This window comes from Strongyloides ratti, scaffold srae_chrx_scaffold0000005 (assembly GCF_001040885.1).
Source record: "Strongyloides ratti genome assembly S_ratti_ED321, scaffold srae_chrx_scaffold0000005".
Lineage (NCBI taxonomy): Eukaryota > Metazoa > Nematoda > Chromadorea > Rhabditida > Strongyloididae > Strongyloides > Strongyloides ratti.
In genome coordinates, this window is record NW_020171513.1 from 348450 (window position 1) to 362770 (window position 14321).

The 14321-nt window shown below is 19.5% G+C and overlaps 6 protein-coding genes across 6 annotated transcripts; all 6 read left to right on the top strand.

The window, feature by feature from the left end:
- Positions 1-154: 154 nt before the first annotated feature.
- On the top strand, positions 155-598 carry SRAE_X000225800 (Hypothetical protein; the record flags this gene model as incomplete). Its single annotated transcript, XM_024645447.1, has 1 exon — positions 155-598. The coding sequence occupies one exon, from the start codon at positions 155-157 to the stop codon at positions 596-598; it is 444 nt and encodes a 147-aa protein (XP_024499729.1).
- A 533-nt stretch (positions 599-1131) lies between these two features.
- On the top strand, positions 1132-1404 carry SRAE_X000225850 (Hypothetical protein; the record flags this gene model as incomplete). The annotated part of the gene is made up of 1 exon (XM_024645448.1): positions 1132-1404. One exon carries the CDS (start codon positions 1132-1134, stop codon positions 1402-1404), a length of 273 nt encoding a protein of 90 aa, XP_024499730.1.
- A 4085-nt stretch (positions 1405-5489) lies between these two features.
- Positions 5490-6176, top strand: SRAE_X000225900 (Trypsin Inhibitor-like, cysteine rich domain-containing protein; the record flags this gene model as incomplete). Its single annotated transcript, XM_024645449.1, has 1 exon — positions 5490-6176. One exon carries the CDS (start codon positions 5490-5492, stop codon positions 6174-6176), a length of 687 nt encoding a protein of 228 aa, XP_024499731.1.
- Positions 6177-8249: 2073 nt separating this feature from the next.
- On the top strand, positions 8250-8753 carry SRAE_X000226000 (Histone-lysine N-methyltransferase SETMAR; the record flags this gene model as incomplete). The annotated part of the gene is made up of 1 exon (XM_024645450.1): positions 8250-8753. The coding sequence occupies one exon, from the start codon at positions 8250-8252 to the stop codon at positions 8751-8753; it is 504 nt and encodes a 167-aa protein (XP_024499732.1).
- Positions 8754-10748: 1995 nt separating this feature from the next.
- SRAE_X000226100 (Protein-tyrosine phosphatase,receptor/non-receptor type domain-containing protein) lies at positions 10749-12902 on the top strand (the record flags this gene model as incomplete). The annotated part of the gene is made up of 1 exon (XM_024645451.1): positions 10749-12902. The coding sequence occupies one exon, from the start codon at positions 10749-10751 to the stop codon at positions 12900-12902; it is 2154 nt and encodes a 717-aa protein (XP_024499733.1).
- A 519-nt stretch (positions 12903-13421) lies between these two features.
- SRAE_X000226200 (Pre-mRNA-processing factor 39) lies at positions 13422-14269 on the top strand (the record flags this gene model as incomplete). Its single annotated transcript, XM_024645453.1, has 3 exons — positions 13422-13454; positions 13498-14211; positions 14264-14269. The coding sequence occupies 3 exons, from the start codon at positions 13422-13424 to the stop codon at positions 14267-14269; spliced, it is 753 nt and encodes a 250-aa protein (XP_024499734.1).
- Between the last annotated feature and the right edge of the window lie 52 nt (positions 14270-14321).

Sequence of the window (14321 nt, forward strand, 5' to 3'; positions counted from 1 at the left end):
ATAATGACCATCTCTTATAATAAAAATAGATATATGAAAAGAAAATATTATAATTTATTATCTTTAATGTAAATTTTTTTACTTTCTATTTTTGTATATAAAGTTAAAAATTTTCATCTTACAACATCATTTCAAATTACTTATTCATACAATCATGCAATTTTTCAACTTTATCATTTTTTCTGTCTTTATTACTACTATTTATGCTTGTGCTCCAACACAAACAGTTGTTTCACCAGCAACAACAACTGTTAAAACTGCAAGAAAACGTAGAAGTATTGATGAAAACAACAATATTGTTATCAAAACTATTTTTAATACAAACAATCAAGTAAAAACTAATGAATTAGAAGGACTTCTTCTTAATAATCTTTATACTTCTATTCCAGCCATTTCATCAAATATTGATAAATCAACAAGATATACAAGTTTAGAAAATAATAATTTGGAAAATATTTTAACTATTTCAGATTCATTAATTTATTGTTCTAAAATGATAAGATCAATCAAAAATATTTTAGAAAAAAATATTTTTATTAAGGATGTTATAATTAAATGTGGAAACAAAGAAAATGTATCTCTTTTTGGTGATATGTGAAGATTCTTTTAATTTTATTAACTTTTATTAATTTCATTATGGTTAATATTAATCTTTATTTAATTTATTTAAAATAATAAAAGTTTTAATTAATATATAATATTATTATTAATTATAATAAATATTAGAAATGAAAATTAATATTAAAATAGAGTTACTAATTATCCATTCATAAAATTCTAACATTTTTTTAGAAAATTATAAAAGTTTTTTCAATTTTGTTCATATATTTTTGAAAAAAAAGTATGTTTAATTAAAGATATATTTTTTTTAATATTTAGATTGAATTGATTATACTTTTTTTACAATACTAATAACTTATAAAAAAAATAAATGTTTTTAAATTTAATAATATTAAATATTATTGATATAATATTATTTTTAATTGACATAACATATTTTTATGATATGTTTACAAAATTTGTTTTTAAAGTTATAGAAAGTTATGTTTAATCAAGTGTTACTTGAAGTAGTATAAAAAGATTAATTCCATTAAATTATTATCAATCAACATTAATATTCTTATTAATACAATGGAATTTTTTATTAAAAAAAGAAATTTTACAGTTTTATTAATAACTATTTTTATGTTAATTAATATTTTTAATGTTCAAATGATTACTGGAGCTCCAAGACATAGTCAATTTAATGAAATAAGACAACGTAGAGATGCTAAGAATGGATTATCAATAAATCATGGACAACGCCTTTTTGAAGCTTTGAAAAAATTACGTGAAGATGAAGCAAAAGAAAAGGTAACAGATAACTACAAAGATCCAAGAGATCCAAATTCTTATGGTAAATAATATAATAAAATGTTTTGAAAACAGATAATAAAATTAGAATCAAAGAAATTATAATAAATAGGATAAATTTTTTTTTATTATAAATTATATTTTAATTTTATTTAATAGTAAATAAATTACTATACAAATTACTGATAAATATATCTTTTATTTTTTTATATAGTTTCTAGATTTTTTTAAATTATTATCATTATAAGCAAAAAAATATAAAACTTTATCTTATTACTAATTGCTAGAAGTTATTTTTATTCAAACTTTAACTTTTTTTTTATATATAAATTTATTAACTAAAGTAAAACAACATATATTTGATATAATAGAATATAATAAAAAGTTATTACAAACTAAATTGTAAAAAAAATATTTATCTTTTTTATCTAAAAGCTAAATAAATTTGTTAAACAATAAAAATATTCAAGTACTATAAATTTAAGTCTGTTATAACAATTATTTGTAAAATACTGTTAATTTTATACTATAGAATCAAGAAAATATATTACATTTATTCATATATAAATATTTAATACTTACATGATGTTGTAATAACACAAAGTATTATAAATTTATTACAATCACTAAATGTTTTTAACTTATATTAACTGATAAAACAATAATTATTTCTGTCAACTTTTAATTTTTTACAATTGAATATTTATTAGTTTTATTTCAATGTTTCTATTATAAATTTATAGTTTCTTTCTAAATGACAATTTTTAATTCTTTAAAATCTTAAAAATTTTTTTAATTTTATATATTAAATAAATTTTTTAAAATTAAAAAAATTTTTTTTTTGTACTTGTCTTATATTAATGTAGAAAAATAAATTATAAATTATTTTATCACTAAATTATATTGTTTTAACAATCCATTTTAAAAAATTATATACATTATAAGCATCAACTTTATCTATATTAGTTAACAAACTATGATGCTATCAAATTATCCTAAATTCTATATAAAATTCTATTTAATCATTTGTAAAATTTTTATTAATTAATTACATTCATTATCATTTTTATAATCTTATTTATAAATGTTAATTTTATTAAACTTTTGGGTTTCAAATATTTTTATTCAGAATAATGATTTTTTTATTGATAACTTTAATAACTGAAAAAGTTAGCACATCAATACTATTATAATAAATATAAAAAAAAGAAAAAAATTTTTTTTAATTTGTTACTTAATATGTTTAAAAAATAAATTTCCAAAAAATTTCTAGAATGTAAGAAAAAAGAAAATTTATATAAATGTGATAGTAATTTTTGATAGTATAAAATAATCAAACTTCTTAAATTATTTTAAATTATATTTAGTTAAAATATTTTTATAAATAATAAAAATTAATTTTATTTTAGTAAATAGCTTAAAAATTATAGAATTATTAAAATATCTTTTTAACTTTAAAAAAAAAACATAATTTTTTTTGTCATTTATTTATATGCTTTTTTGGTGTAAATATAATATTTTTGAAATGATATTATTTTTGTAGATACGTTATAGTGATTAGAATATTTATGTTTAACGATTTTAATTATTTATTTTTTTGGAAGTAATAAAAAAATTTCTTTATGTACAATTGTATTTAATTAAATTTAAGCAAATAAACAAAGAATATAATCATAAAAAAAATAATATTCACTTTCAAAAATGTTTTTTTTTATTTATTATTATTTGATTTATAATAAATCGTATTGTATTTTTATTATAATAACATATTATTTATCTTATTTTATATATTATTTAACTAAAAATTATGTTTTTGTTTTAAAAAGAATTGAAAGAATTATTGTTAAAATATGATTTTCTATCAAAATCAACAATTTCGTTATATATATACAAATTATTTATATTTTTTTTAAGATTTAACTTTATTAGTTTTGTATTTAAAAAAATATAGATACTAGATTAAAATTAATTATTTGTTATAAAAAAAACAGTTTAATGAATGTATTTTTATAGATACAGCACGTTTTGTTTATTTATATGAGTATAAAATTTAAACAATAAAATTATAAAATTATTAAAATAAAACCATAAAAAAATACTGATTTGAAAAAAAAATGTTCACTTTATCTCATGTCTTAAAACATATATTAAAATAATTAATTAAATGAAAAAATTTAATTTATTTTTTATAAACTTTTATAAAAATTAAATTTTAAACTTTATAAAGTTTTAAGTTATTAATAAAAAGAAACAAATTTTTTGTATTATTTACAAACAATCTAATAAAAATGAGTAATATTATAAATAGAAAATATAAATTTTTTATAAAAAGTACAATAAAATAATTTTTTTTTTATTGTCTAAATATTCATTATAGAAATTTTGATTTAATACTAAACAATATTTTTTTATGCATTTTTTGTAATATACATATGTGGTATACTAGATTATTTAATGTGTAGACATTGAATAGAAAAAAAATTTATCAAACTAAATTTATTTGATATCCATTTTTATATATTTTTTTTATTTTATGATTATAAAGAATAAATAATTTTATATACATATGTATAAATTAAAAAACATATTTGAGTAAGTAAATAAAAAAAAAATTAGTTTTAAAGAATAAAAAATAATTAGAAAAAATGATAAAAACTATTTTGTAATTAAAAATATTTAACATAATAACCTATAATTTTTATTTATTAATATTTTAGGAATATATTTAAAAAAATTTTTTTATTGCATTATACAAACAGGAAATATTAAACATTCTTTTTTATATTATTATAATATTTAAAAAAAGCATAAATAAATAATACGTTTTAACAAGGTTTTGAACTGAGTCTAATATTACCATTTATAAACAAAAAAATCTTTACTAAAATTTTTTTTATCTAAAAAGTCAATTATAATAATTTATTTTGTATATTACAAAATATGCTACCAATTAAATTATTATAACATATTAAAATTTAACTAATTTATTTTTCTTAATATATTAAATATTTAAAAAAAAACCAAATCACAATAAAGAATTATGATTTAGAGGAAGCTTTATCAATAAGCTTCATAAATCACACAAAACTAATAAAAATTTAATAAAAAAGTAAAATTAAATCTTTATATTAAAATAATAATAATTTATCAAAATTTTATGTCTTCAATATTCTAAAAAGTCATTTTATCTATCTATCTATAAAGAATTAAAGATTACTTGATAGATAAAAAATACTTTACTCTAATAAAAAGTGAATAATATAGATTTATCTATATTACTATAAAAACAAGTAATTTTTAGCTATATAATATAATATGGTTAATTACTAAAAAAAATAAAAAAAATTATATATTGCTAATTCAAATTTATAAATTTGTTCTAAATTTTTAAAATATTTGAAAATTATTAAAATAATTATGGTCACCAATCTACTTATTTTAAAATAAATTGATTTATGAATTACATTATTTTTGTTATTTAAATTTAATATTTAAGCTATAATAATCTTTTTTTTTAAGAATATTAAATTTATTTAGACTGATTAAAAGTTTGATTATATATCATAAAAAATTTTCACAAGATAAAAACAATTTTTTAAGCTTAAAACAAAACTTTTAAATTTATTTATTAAATTATAATAATCATTAATTGTTTTATAATTATATATAATAGAAATAATTATGTATAATCATTAATTTTATATATTTTTAAAAATAAACAATTTTATTTACTTTAGATATTTTAACATATTATATTTCTTTTAAAATTTATTACAAATTTTTATATATTTTGGAAAATTTTTTAATCTACAAAGTCATATTAATATAGTTATATTCTTTAAACAAAACAATAATAATATTAACTTAAAAATAAAAGTTTAAACAATTATTATAAAATTAATCATAATTTTAAAATAAACAATATATTAATTATTATTTTTTAATCATCTATTAAATTTTTTTATTATAGTTTAAATAATTAATAAAAAACTTTATTTTACAATAAATAAAAGGTAAAATGATCTAATAAAATGTCAATATGTACTAATTTATTTTTAAATATAAAAAATACTTATAAAAAGTAATAAAAAATATTCTTTTTTATAATTTATAATATATTTTTTAATAATACTATAATGTATCTATTAAAATTTACACTAATTTTATCATTTTTTATACCTTTAATTGCTAAAGATATAGAGTTTTTTTGTCCACCAAATATTAAATTAGAAAGATGTTTTACTAGGTGTTCAAAGCATTGGAGCTTTATTTTTAAAAAAACAAAAAAATGTTATACAATATGTGAAAGAATAAAATGTATTTGTAAACCTGAATATGAATTAAAAGATAACAGATGTGTAAAAAGTGAAAAACCTTCTATATGCCCACCTAATACGTTTTATACTACTTGTAAATCAACTTGTGAACCAAAATGTGGTGAAGATCCAGATTCAGTAATTTGCCCTTTAATTTGTGATGGAGAAGGATGTGAATGCCATCATCCATATGCTTTAGATGAAAAAGGTAATTGTATTGAGAGATCTAAGTGTCCAAAAACAACAGTAAAACCAAAACCAACACTAAAGTCAACAACAAAAAAACCTATTTCATGCCCACCTAATATGGTATATACAGATTGTTTGTCATCTTGTAAATTAACATGTGATGAGGATCCAGATAAAGTAGTGTGCGATTTTATGTGTAGAGGAGAAGGTTGTGAATGTGTAGAACCATTTGCTTTAGACAAAGATGGTAATTGTATTGAGAGATCTAAATGCCCAAAATCTAAACCTAAACGAGCAAAAAGAACAAAACGTGCTTAGATTTTTTCAATAATAGTTTGTATAAACTATTTTTTAAAATGAAAGTAATTTGCTTTTTTATAAAATATATTTTTTTTATTTATGTTCTAAAATAGATTTTAAAATTTTTATGCTTTATTAATAATTTTATCTATTCTAAACAACTAGTGCGTGGAAAGTGTGCTAGTTGAATGTGTATTACTTTTTTAGTCTTATATTTGTTTTGAAACTTATAAAACTTTATTTAAGTTAAAAAAAAAATATATTTATAAATATTAAAACTTTTTTAATACAGTTTTATTATAAATAATGCAAATTAATAAGTAAAATTAAAAAAATAATAATTTAATAAAAAAATGTTTTATAATTAATAAAAACACTACGTAAGAAATATTCTATAATAAAAAAAATTTTTTTCAATAAATTACTGTTTTTTTAAAAGTATAAACTTTTTAAGCAAAAAGATTATATTGATTATTAAAAAAAATCATGGTATGTCAATGTATATAAAAATATGTTTAAAAAACTTTATTAGAATCTTGATAAAAAAATATAAAGTTATATATCTAGATCAAAGTTTGTACACAATTATTTAAAAAAAAGTTTTTTTAACAAAAATTGTTTTGGTTAATAACTTTTTTTTTATATCATATATTTTTTACTAATTGTTAACAAGCGAGTGCTTCTCACGCTTAATCTTAAAAATTTTTTTAATTGAGCATAATAACTTTGGAAATAAAGCAAAAACTTTAAGTTAATAAAATGTATTTAATTTTTGTTATATACACTAATTAATTTACTTGAAAATAAATGACAATATTATTATTTTCTAAAATTTTTAATTTATAGAAAAAAGATAAAAATAAAAAAAAACTATGCTAACAAATTTTTTTTTGCTTTTATTATCATTCGTATTAACTCTTATTAGTTTTCTTTTTTTTTCCGGAGCTTGTTTGTAAGTTCATTTTATTTTGACTTTGGATGTTAAAACAATTTATTAATTTAAAGCAAATCTGTTAATTCAAAAATTATTTATTAATTTATATTTTACAAAATAATCTTTTAAAAATATTTTTGATATTCTATTTTATATAAATAATTTCTTAGTAATAATATCTACTTAACACTTTAGTGTTTTGAAATATTTAAAAAATATCTAATTTAGTTTAAAGTATATAAAAAAAATTTTTATATTATTTTGAATTTTTTGATTGTAATTTTGTTATATATACCAAAAAAGATTTATATGAATTTTGTTAAGGCTGACCGATAGTAATAAAATTATAATAAGATATAAGGAGTCGTTTTATTAAATTAGAACTTTTAAATATATAAAATTAGTTTCTAAACAAAGAACGAGACGTATACAAGAAAAATAGTTCTTAGGTTTTTAACTGTAGCAAACTCTTATTATCTTAAATTTAAAAACCTTTGCTAAACAGAACTCAAAAGAACAACTATACACGTATAAAAGTATTACACCCATAACTAACTATTTGTCTAACCTGACTAAAAACACTATATGAAATTAACTAAAAACCTTTCTTATATAATATTTGAAACTTTAGGTACTTTAATCAATTCTTTACTTAACTCCAAAAGAGAAGATATTCATTTACTTATCATACACTCTAATTTTTTGTAATTTTAAAAGTATATATACTGTGATTTATGACATATAAAATATTTTTTGATATTTTTTATTTTCAAAATTTTTAGTGTAATTTCGTAAATTAATAAATAATATTATTTAAATATTAGATAAATAAATCTTTAATTTTATACATTGACATTTATCTTTTACATATGTAGTTATAAAAAACCATTCAGTACAAAAAATAATTTTTTTTAAATTAATTATAAATTTTTAAACATAAATAATAATATATGTAATAATTATTAATAATATTAATTTGTCCCACATCAAATGTTGTTTTTTAATACCCAAACTGTTAGTTTAATTTTTAAACGATTCAGTGACAGTTTTAAAGATTTAAGTATATTGTTTAATTCGCCAGAATCTGCTCTACAAAATGTTATATAAAAAGTGATAAAAAAGACAAAAAATAACCTTGTTTTTATCAATTTTTCCTAATGCCTTCTAAAACCGATATTCGCATTATATTTCTCTATGAATTCAAAAGAGAGACCAAAGCAACAGAAACGGCCCGAAATATTAATTCAGCATTTAGAGAGAATGTGGTGACTCTAATGACAGTGCAACGTTGGTTCAAAAAATTCAGAAGGAAAATTGAAAGTCTGGAGAACGAAGACCGTGGAAGACCACCTTTAACTGTTAATAATGACGAGCTGAAGAACGTTATTGAAGCAAATTCTCGTCAAACAGTTAGAGAAGTGGTTCAAGTAATGGGAGTATCTAAATCTAGCGTTTTCCATCATTTGAAGCAGCTTGGAAAGACAAAAAAGCTAGATCAATGGATACCTCATGAATTAGACAAATATCAAAAAAATCGTCGTTTTGAAATCTGTTCTTCTTTGCTGTTAAAGAACAGAAACGACCCTTTTTTGGAAAGAATTGCAACGTGCGATGAAAAATGGATTCTTTATGACAATAGGAAAAAAATGGCCAGTGGTTGAACAAGAAAGAATCTCCAAAACTCTTCCCGAAACCACAAATAACACCAATAAAGATTATGGTAATTGTTTGGTGGTTTTGGGATGGAATTTTACATTATAAATTTATGAAACCTGGTGAAACAGTAAATTCTTAAATGTACTGTTTACAATTAGAAAAAGTCCACCAGAAATTATCTGAAAAAAGGCCTTCTTTGGTTAGTAGAAAAGAACCAATTCTTCTCCACGACAACGCCCGGCCGCATGTTTTGAAAAACACGCTCCAGAAACTCAACAAACTAAAATTTGAAATCCTCTCTCATCCAGCATATTCCCTAGATTTTGCGCCAACGGTCTTTTTTTTCTTCAAGCATCTGAATCTTTTTTTTAAAGATAAAGTCTTCAATAACGATGAAGGTATAAAATCTGCCTTCGAAAACTTTATTGCTTCTAGATAACCTAATTTTTATAAAAATGGAATAAGTCAGATTGTATCACGTTGGGAGCGATGTTCTCTATCCAACGGTTCTTATTTGATATAAAAATATTAATTTTTCACTGAGTTATAAGTGTTTAAAAATTTTATAAAAAAAAGCATTTGATGTGGGACAACCTAATATTAACATAAATTTTTTACATTATCATTATTAATTGTTAAAGATTATTTTTTTTTTTTTTAAATACAATAGATTTTCTTGTCAATTGTTAATAAGTGGAGAAAAAGATATTTTTCTGATTTGCAACTAAAAATTGAAAATTTATGTTTTTATTATTTTTGTTTATATTTGTGTTGAATAAAAGTTTTAAAACTTTAATTGTCAAAAGAGAAAAAAAAATTTTCAAAAAAATAAACAATTATACATTTTTAAATAAGAATTTTTGTAACTAATTATTATATTGGTATCTTTTTTTAAATTATTTTTTTTTAATATCTCAAGAATGGAACATTCATTTTTAGTGAACGTTGTTTAATTCGAAAGAGCATAAAATACTGCAACTATGTCCTTCTTATTGTCATGATTAAAAAATTACTTTTCAAAAAGTTATGACCAAATAAAAAAAAGAGACACAAAATTGATAAAGTTTTTAAAATTTTTTACATATTTTCCAAAATATCACGAGAATGAAAAATGATATTGATATGGTATAGTAGTCAAAATGTAGAGAAAAAAAAATTCTCTTAGGGTTTTTTATTATTTTTTAGATGTTTTTTTAATTATAGACTTTTATAAAGTTATGAATTTTTTTGTAATCAGCGCAATTTAGTTACCATAAGAAAAATGTTAAAAAAAATTAAAATTTCATAAAAAAAATTTTTTTACTCAATTCTCGTTTTTAGATATTTGGAAATAGGATTCATAATAAAACTATATTATATCTTAAACATTAATTGAAACTAAACAAAGTTATAAATTCATTATTACAAATATCAAATATTGAACTCTGGAAGTAAAGATAAAACAATTTTTACCTTCAATCAAACTTCAAGTAGGAAAAAATTGTTAGAGAATTATGTCCGAATTAAATATAATTTTTATATAATTTAATTACATCTAAATTAACTTTTAAATTTTAGTAAACTTTTTCTTAATAATAATTTTTTATAACCTTATTATATTTTAATTTATCCGAAAAATTACCACTTTTTTAACGTTTTAAATATATCAATTTTTTGATAAATTAAATAAAAAAAACGAAAGCATGTGCATTAATTTATTTTAATATTTCTAACTTTATTTTTACTATTTCTACTTCAATTTTTTTCAAAATTAGAACACATTTAATTAAGCTTATTACATATATATTATTTGATTATAAATTTATTATAATATCAGTCACCTTATATTCAAATTTTAACATCAAAACGTTTTATTATATAATTTGATATAATTTTAATATTATTATTGTTTTATGATTATTTTTTGTTAATAATTTGAAATAATTGAATGTAACATACAAATTTTTATCTTTGAACTAATAATTTATAATGTGGTATTTTTAACCAAAAAATAAATTACGATGTTGCAGGTTTTACATTATTTCACGTCTATATGGTTGCTGTTTCAAATTATTATTTACTGCGAGGGACATACTCATGCAACTTTGTTTTCTTCAGTTCCTACGAATCTCACTGAAAGTACCTTTCCAGTGACTATCAATCTTGATTCTAAATCAGATTTAATCCTTATGAAATGTCCATACGCAAAATACAATCATTCAAAGGTTGAAGATTCTTTTAGAATACATGCTTCATTAGTGTCGTCAAAAATAACAATTGAGAATGAAAGAAAAATCTTCGTATGGATACCATTGGCACATAATGCATTTGAACATAGTATAATCACTTGTGGAGAACTTGGTATAAGACGTATTGACAAAAGTTTAATCACCTATGATTGGAGTTTCCAATTCAATTGGCAGTCTAAACCAAAACCATTTGAAATAGCAAAGAGAGAAAAAGTATCAAACACACTTCCTTCATCTAATAATTGTAGTAATGATCCATCTAAAATTATCAAATTTATCAAAGATAAACAAGGTATTATGAAACGTGTTAATATAAATAATGGTGAATTGAAGGAAGCAGAAGAATTACCTCATGCCAATAAATTATATTACTATTTTGATGTTCCTGATGATAATTCTATTCTGGAATATGTACCTCCTTGTGAAATTGTTAGAGCGGTTAATGAGAAACCAGAAATAAAAATTAATGGTCAAGAACACCCAGTATCTCCAAATAATAACAAAATTCATGTTATTAAACGAGAAACCATAACAGAAGTATTCAATATAAAACTTCACTTGATGTCTCCAGATACTCCTGATTTCTATAAAGGTGAAAAAATTTTAATGAAAGAAATGAAATACACAGAATCAAGTATTAAAGATATGCCAAATACTGATGAAATGATAATAGACAGCTTTACTCTACATCAATTTAAGATACTGAAGTTCACCTACAATTATCCTGCACTTGAAAATGATAAAGTTATAGAAAAAATATATTATTTTGGACCAATGAAAGATGATTATAACTTTCCAAATCAGGACATATTATATCTGGCAAATGAAACGTCTATTCAACCAAATTGTACCATTAATGGAATCACATATGGATATTTTGATTCTCTCACTTATAAAAATAAAACTATTAAATTAAATGAATTTATTAATAATGAAAAAGATAATTTTGAACGTTATGGAGATCATATTATTTTAAAAAATAATAAAACCAACATGATATCTTTAAAATGCCGTTATATTACTCTTACTGGAACTGTTACTTTAACTCAAACATTTATAAAAGGAAAAAAAGTATTTATGGGAAAAAATGAAAAAGGTGAAGATATATATAAAATTTTATCACAAACTGATGGATCAGAATATGAAAAAAAAATGGCTGATAAAAAAAAAGAAATGGAATCTATGAAAAAATCTTTTATTGATAAATTAATTGATTATATTGGTATTGGTGGTACATATGGTCTTATTGGTGGTATATGTCTATTTATTATTATTATTATAATAATTATTATTATATTATGTTATTTCAAATCAATTAAACCACGTCTTATCAGAAAAAAAATTCAAAAAACATATCCTAATATATTTGAATTATGGAATGATATATCACAACAAAAATTAGAAAAATATTCACAAATTGGTGTTAAAAGAGATTATGTTGCTGATTGTGAACGATGCCATGATTACAAAAAAACATGTGAAGGTTTTGAAGAAATATTTGTTGATACAACATCTTTATTTGATAAATATTTAGTCAATTGTTATAAAAATATTAATGGAACAATAACTGCCTATTATATTGATAAAATATCACCACAAAAAAAATATATCATTTCTGATGGACCATCAACTAATAATATTAATTATTTTTGGGAATTATTGTATCGTGAAAATGTTAAAGTTATTGTGGCATTTATTGATATTGAAGATGACAATGTAAATTATTGGCCAAAAAAATCTTCACAAAAATATGGTAATATTAATGTTGAATTTATTAAAAATTTGTCTGCTAATGATATTTCACATTTATCTATTTATCATTTTCAAATGACTGTTGATGTTGGTAAACCAAAAGAAATAACATTATTTCATATTAATAATTGGAAAGAACATGAAATACCTAAAACTGATTTATATANTTTTTAGATTTAACTTTTGTTTGTTTTATAATTATATTCATAAAAAATAGTAAAAAAAAATTTTTAAAAAACTTTTTTATGAAACTAATATATTATAATTTAAATAAAATTAAAAAAATAAAGTTTTTATTAATTTTTATAGTAAAAAAAATGTTTATAAAATATTAATTTTTAATCATTTTTAAATTAACTTTACTATTATTTATATATTATTTTATCAAAGCTATCTTAAAGTATATTTAAATTTTATCAATATTACATTTTCATTACGGATAAAAAGAACAGTAACAGGAATTTTAAATATATAATCTTGACTTTTAAGATTAATTTCTTTAACTAAATTAATTTCAGTATTTATTCTATGTAAAGTCGCTTGTCGTTTCAAGACTCCAAATTTGAATTTTGATTATTTGTATTACTGCTCATGTAAAAATATTCTTTCTGTCTTTGTTACTTGGATATTTATATAGTTTTTTTTTTTTTTTTAAATAATTTATTTAAACGTTTTATAATTTTAGTTAAGAAAATGTTTTTAATTTTTAATTATCTTATCATCTTTGTATTATTGTTTATATTTTATAACAATACAATTTTAATTTTAGGTTAAAGATTTATCAATGGCAACATCTCGCGAACAGTCACCAGATGATGATGAGAAATCCGCTACTGTAGATTCTCCTCAGGCTAATGTTAAACGAGAATCTCGTAAAGATTATAAAAATTCTCCATCACCAAAAAAATTAAGGAAAAGTAAAGAACATAGTAGTAAAGATGATAAAAAAAATAAACGTAATTCTAGAAGAAGTAAAAGCCGTGAATCTAGTAAACGTGAAAGAAGTAAACATTCTAGTAAATATTCATCTAAAAAAAGTAACGATTCTAGTGATCGAGATATTCAAATTCATTATTCATTAAGGCCAATTTGGGATAAATTAGAAGAAAATCCAAAAAATTTTGATTTATGGGTTGAATTAATTACTAAAAGTGCAGAAAATAATATTGATCAAAGTATGGAATTAATATTTAAACGCTTTTTAGAAAATTTTCCTTATTGTTATGGGTATTGGATTCAATATGCCACATACATTAATAATAGAGATGGTCCAAAAGAATGTTTATATATTTATCAAAAGGCGGTAAAGGAATTTCCTATTTGTGTTGATTTATGGATGTCTTATTTGCAAGTTGCAATGGAACATTATATGATGCAACCTGATGGAGTAACAGATATTCTCAAAATTATAAATAAAGCTTTAGAGGAATGTGGAATGGATTTCAATTCTGATAACTTATGGATCTCTGTAATTGATTGGGAAGTTAGTATTTGTGACCTGAAATCTGCATTTAAACATTTTGAAATGATTTTAGGAATAACAACTGATAAAATGGAGTTACATCAACGAAGGTTTGAATTGTTTAACGACGG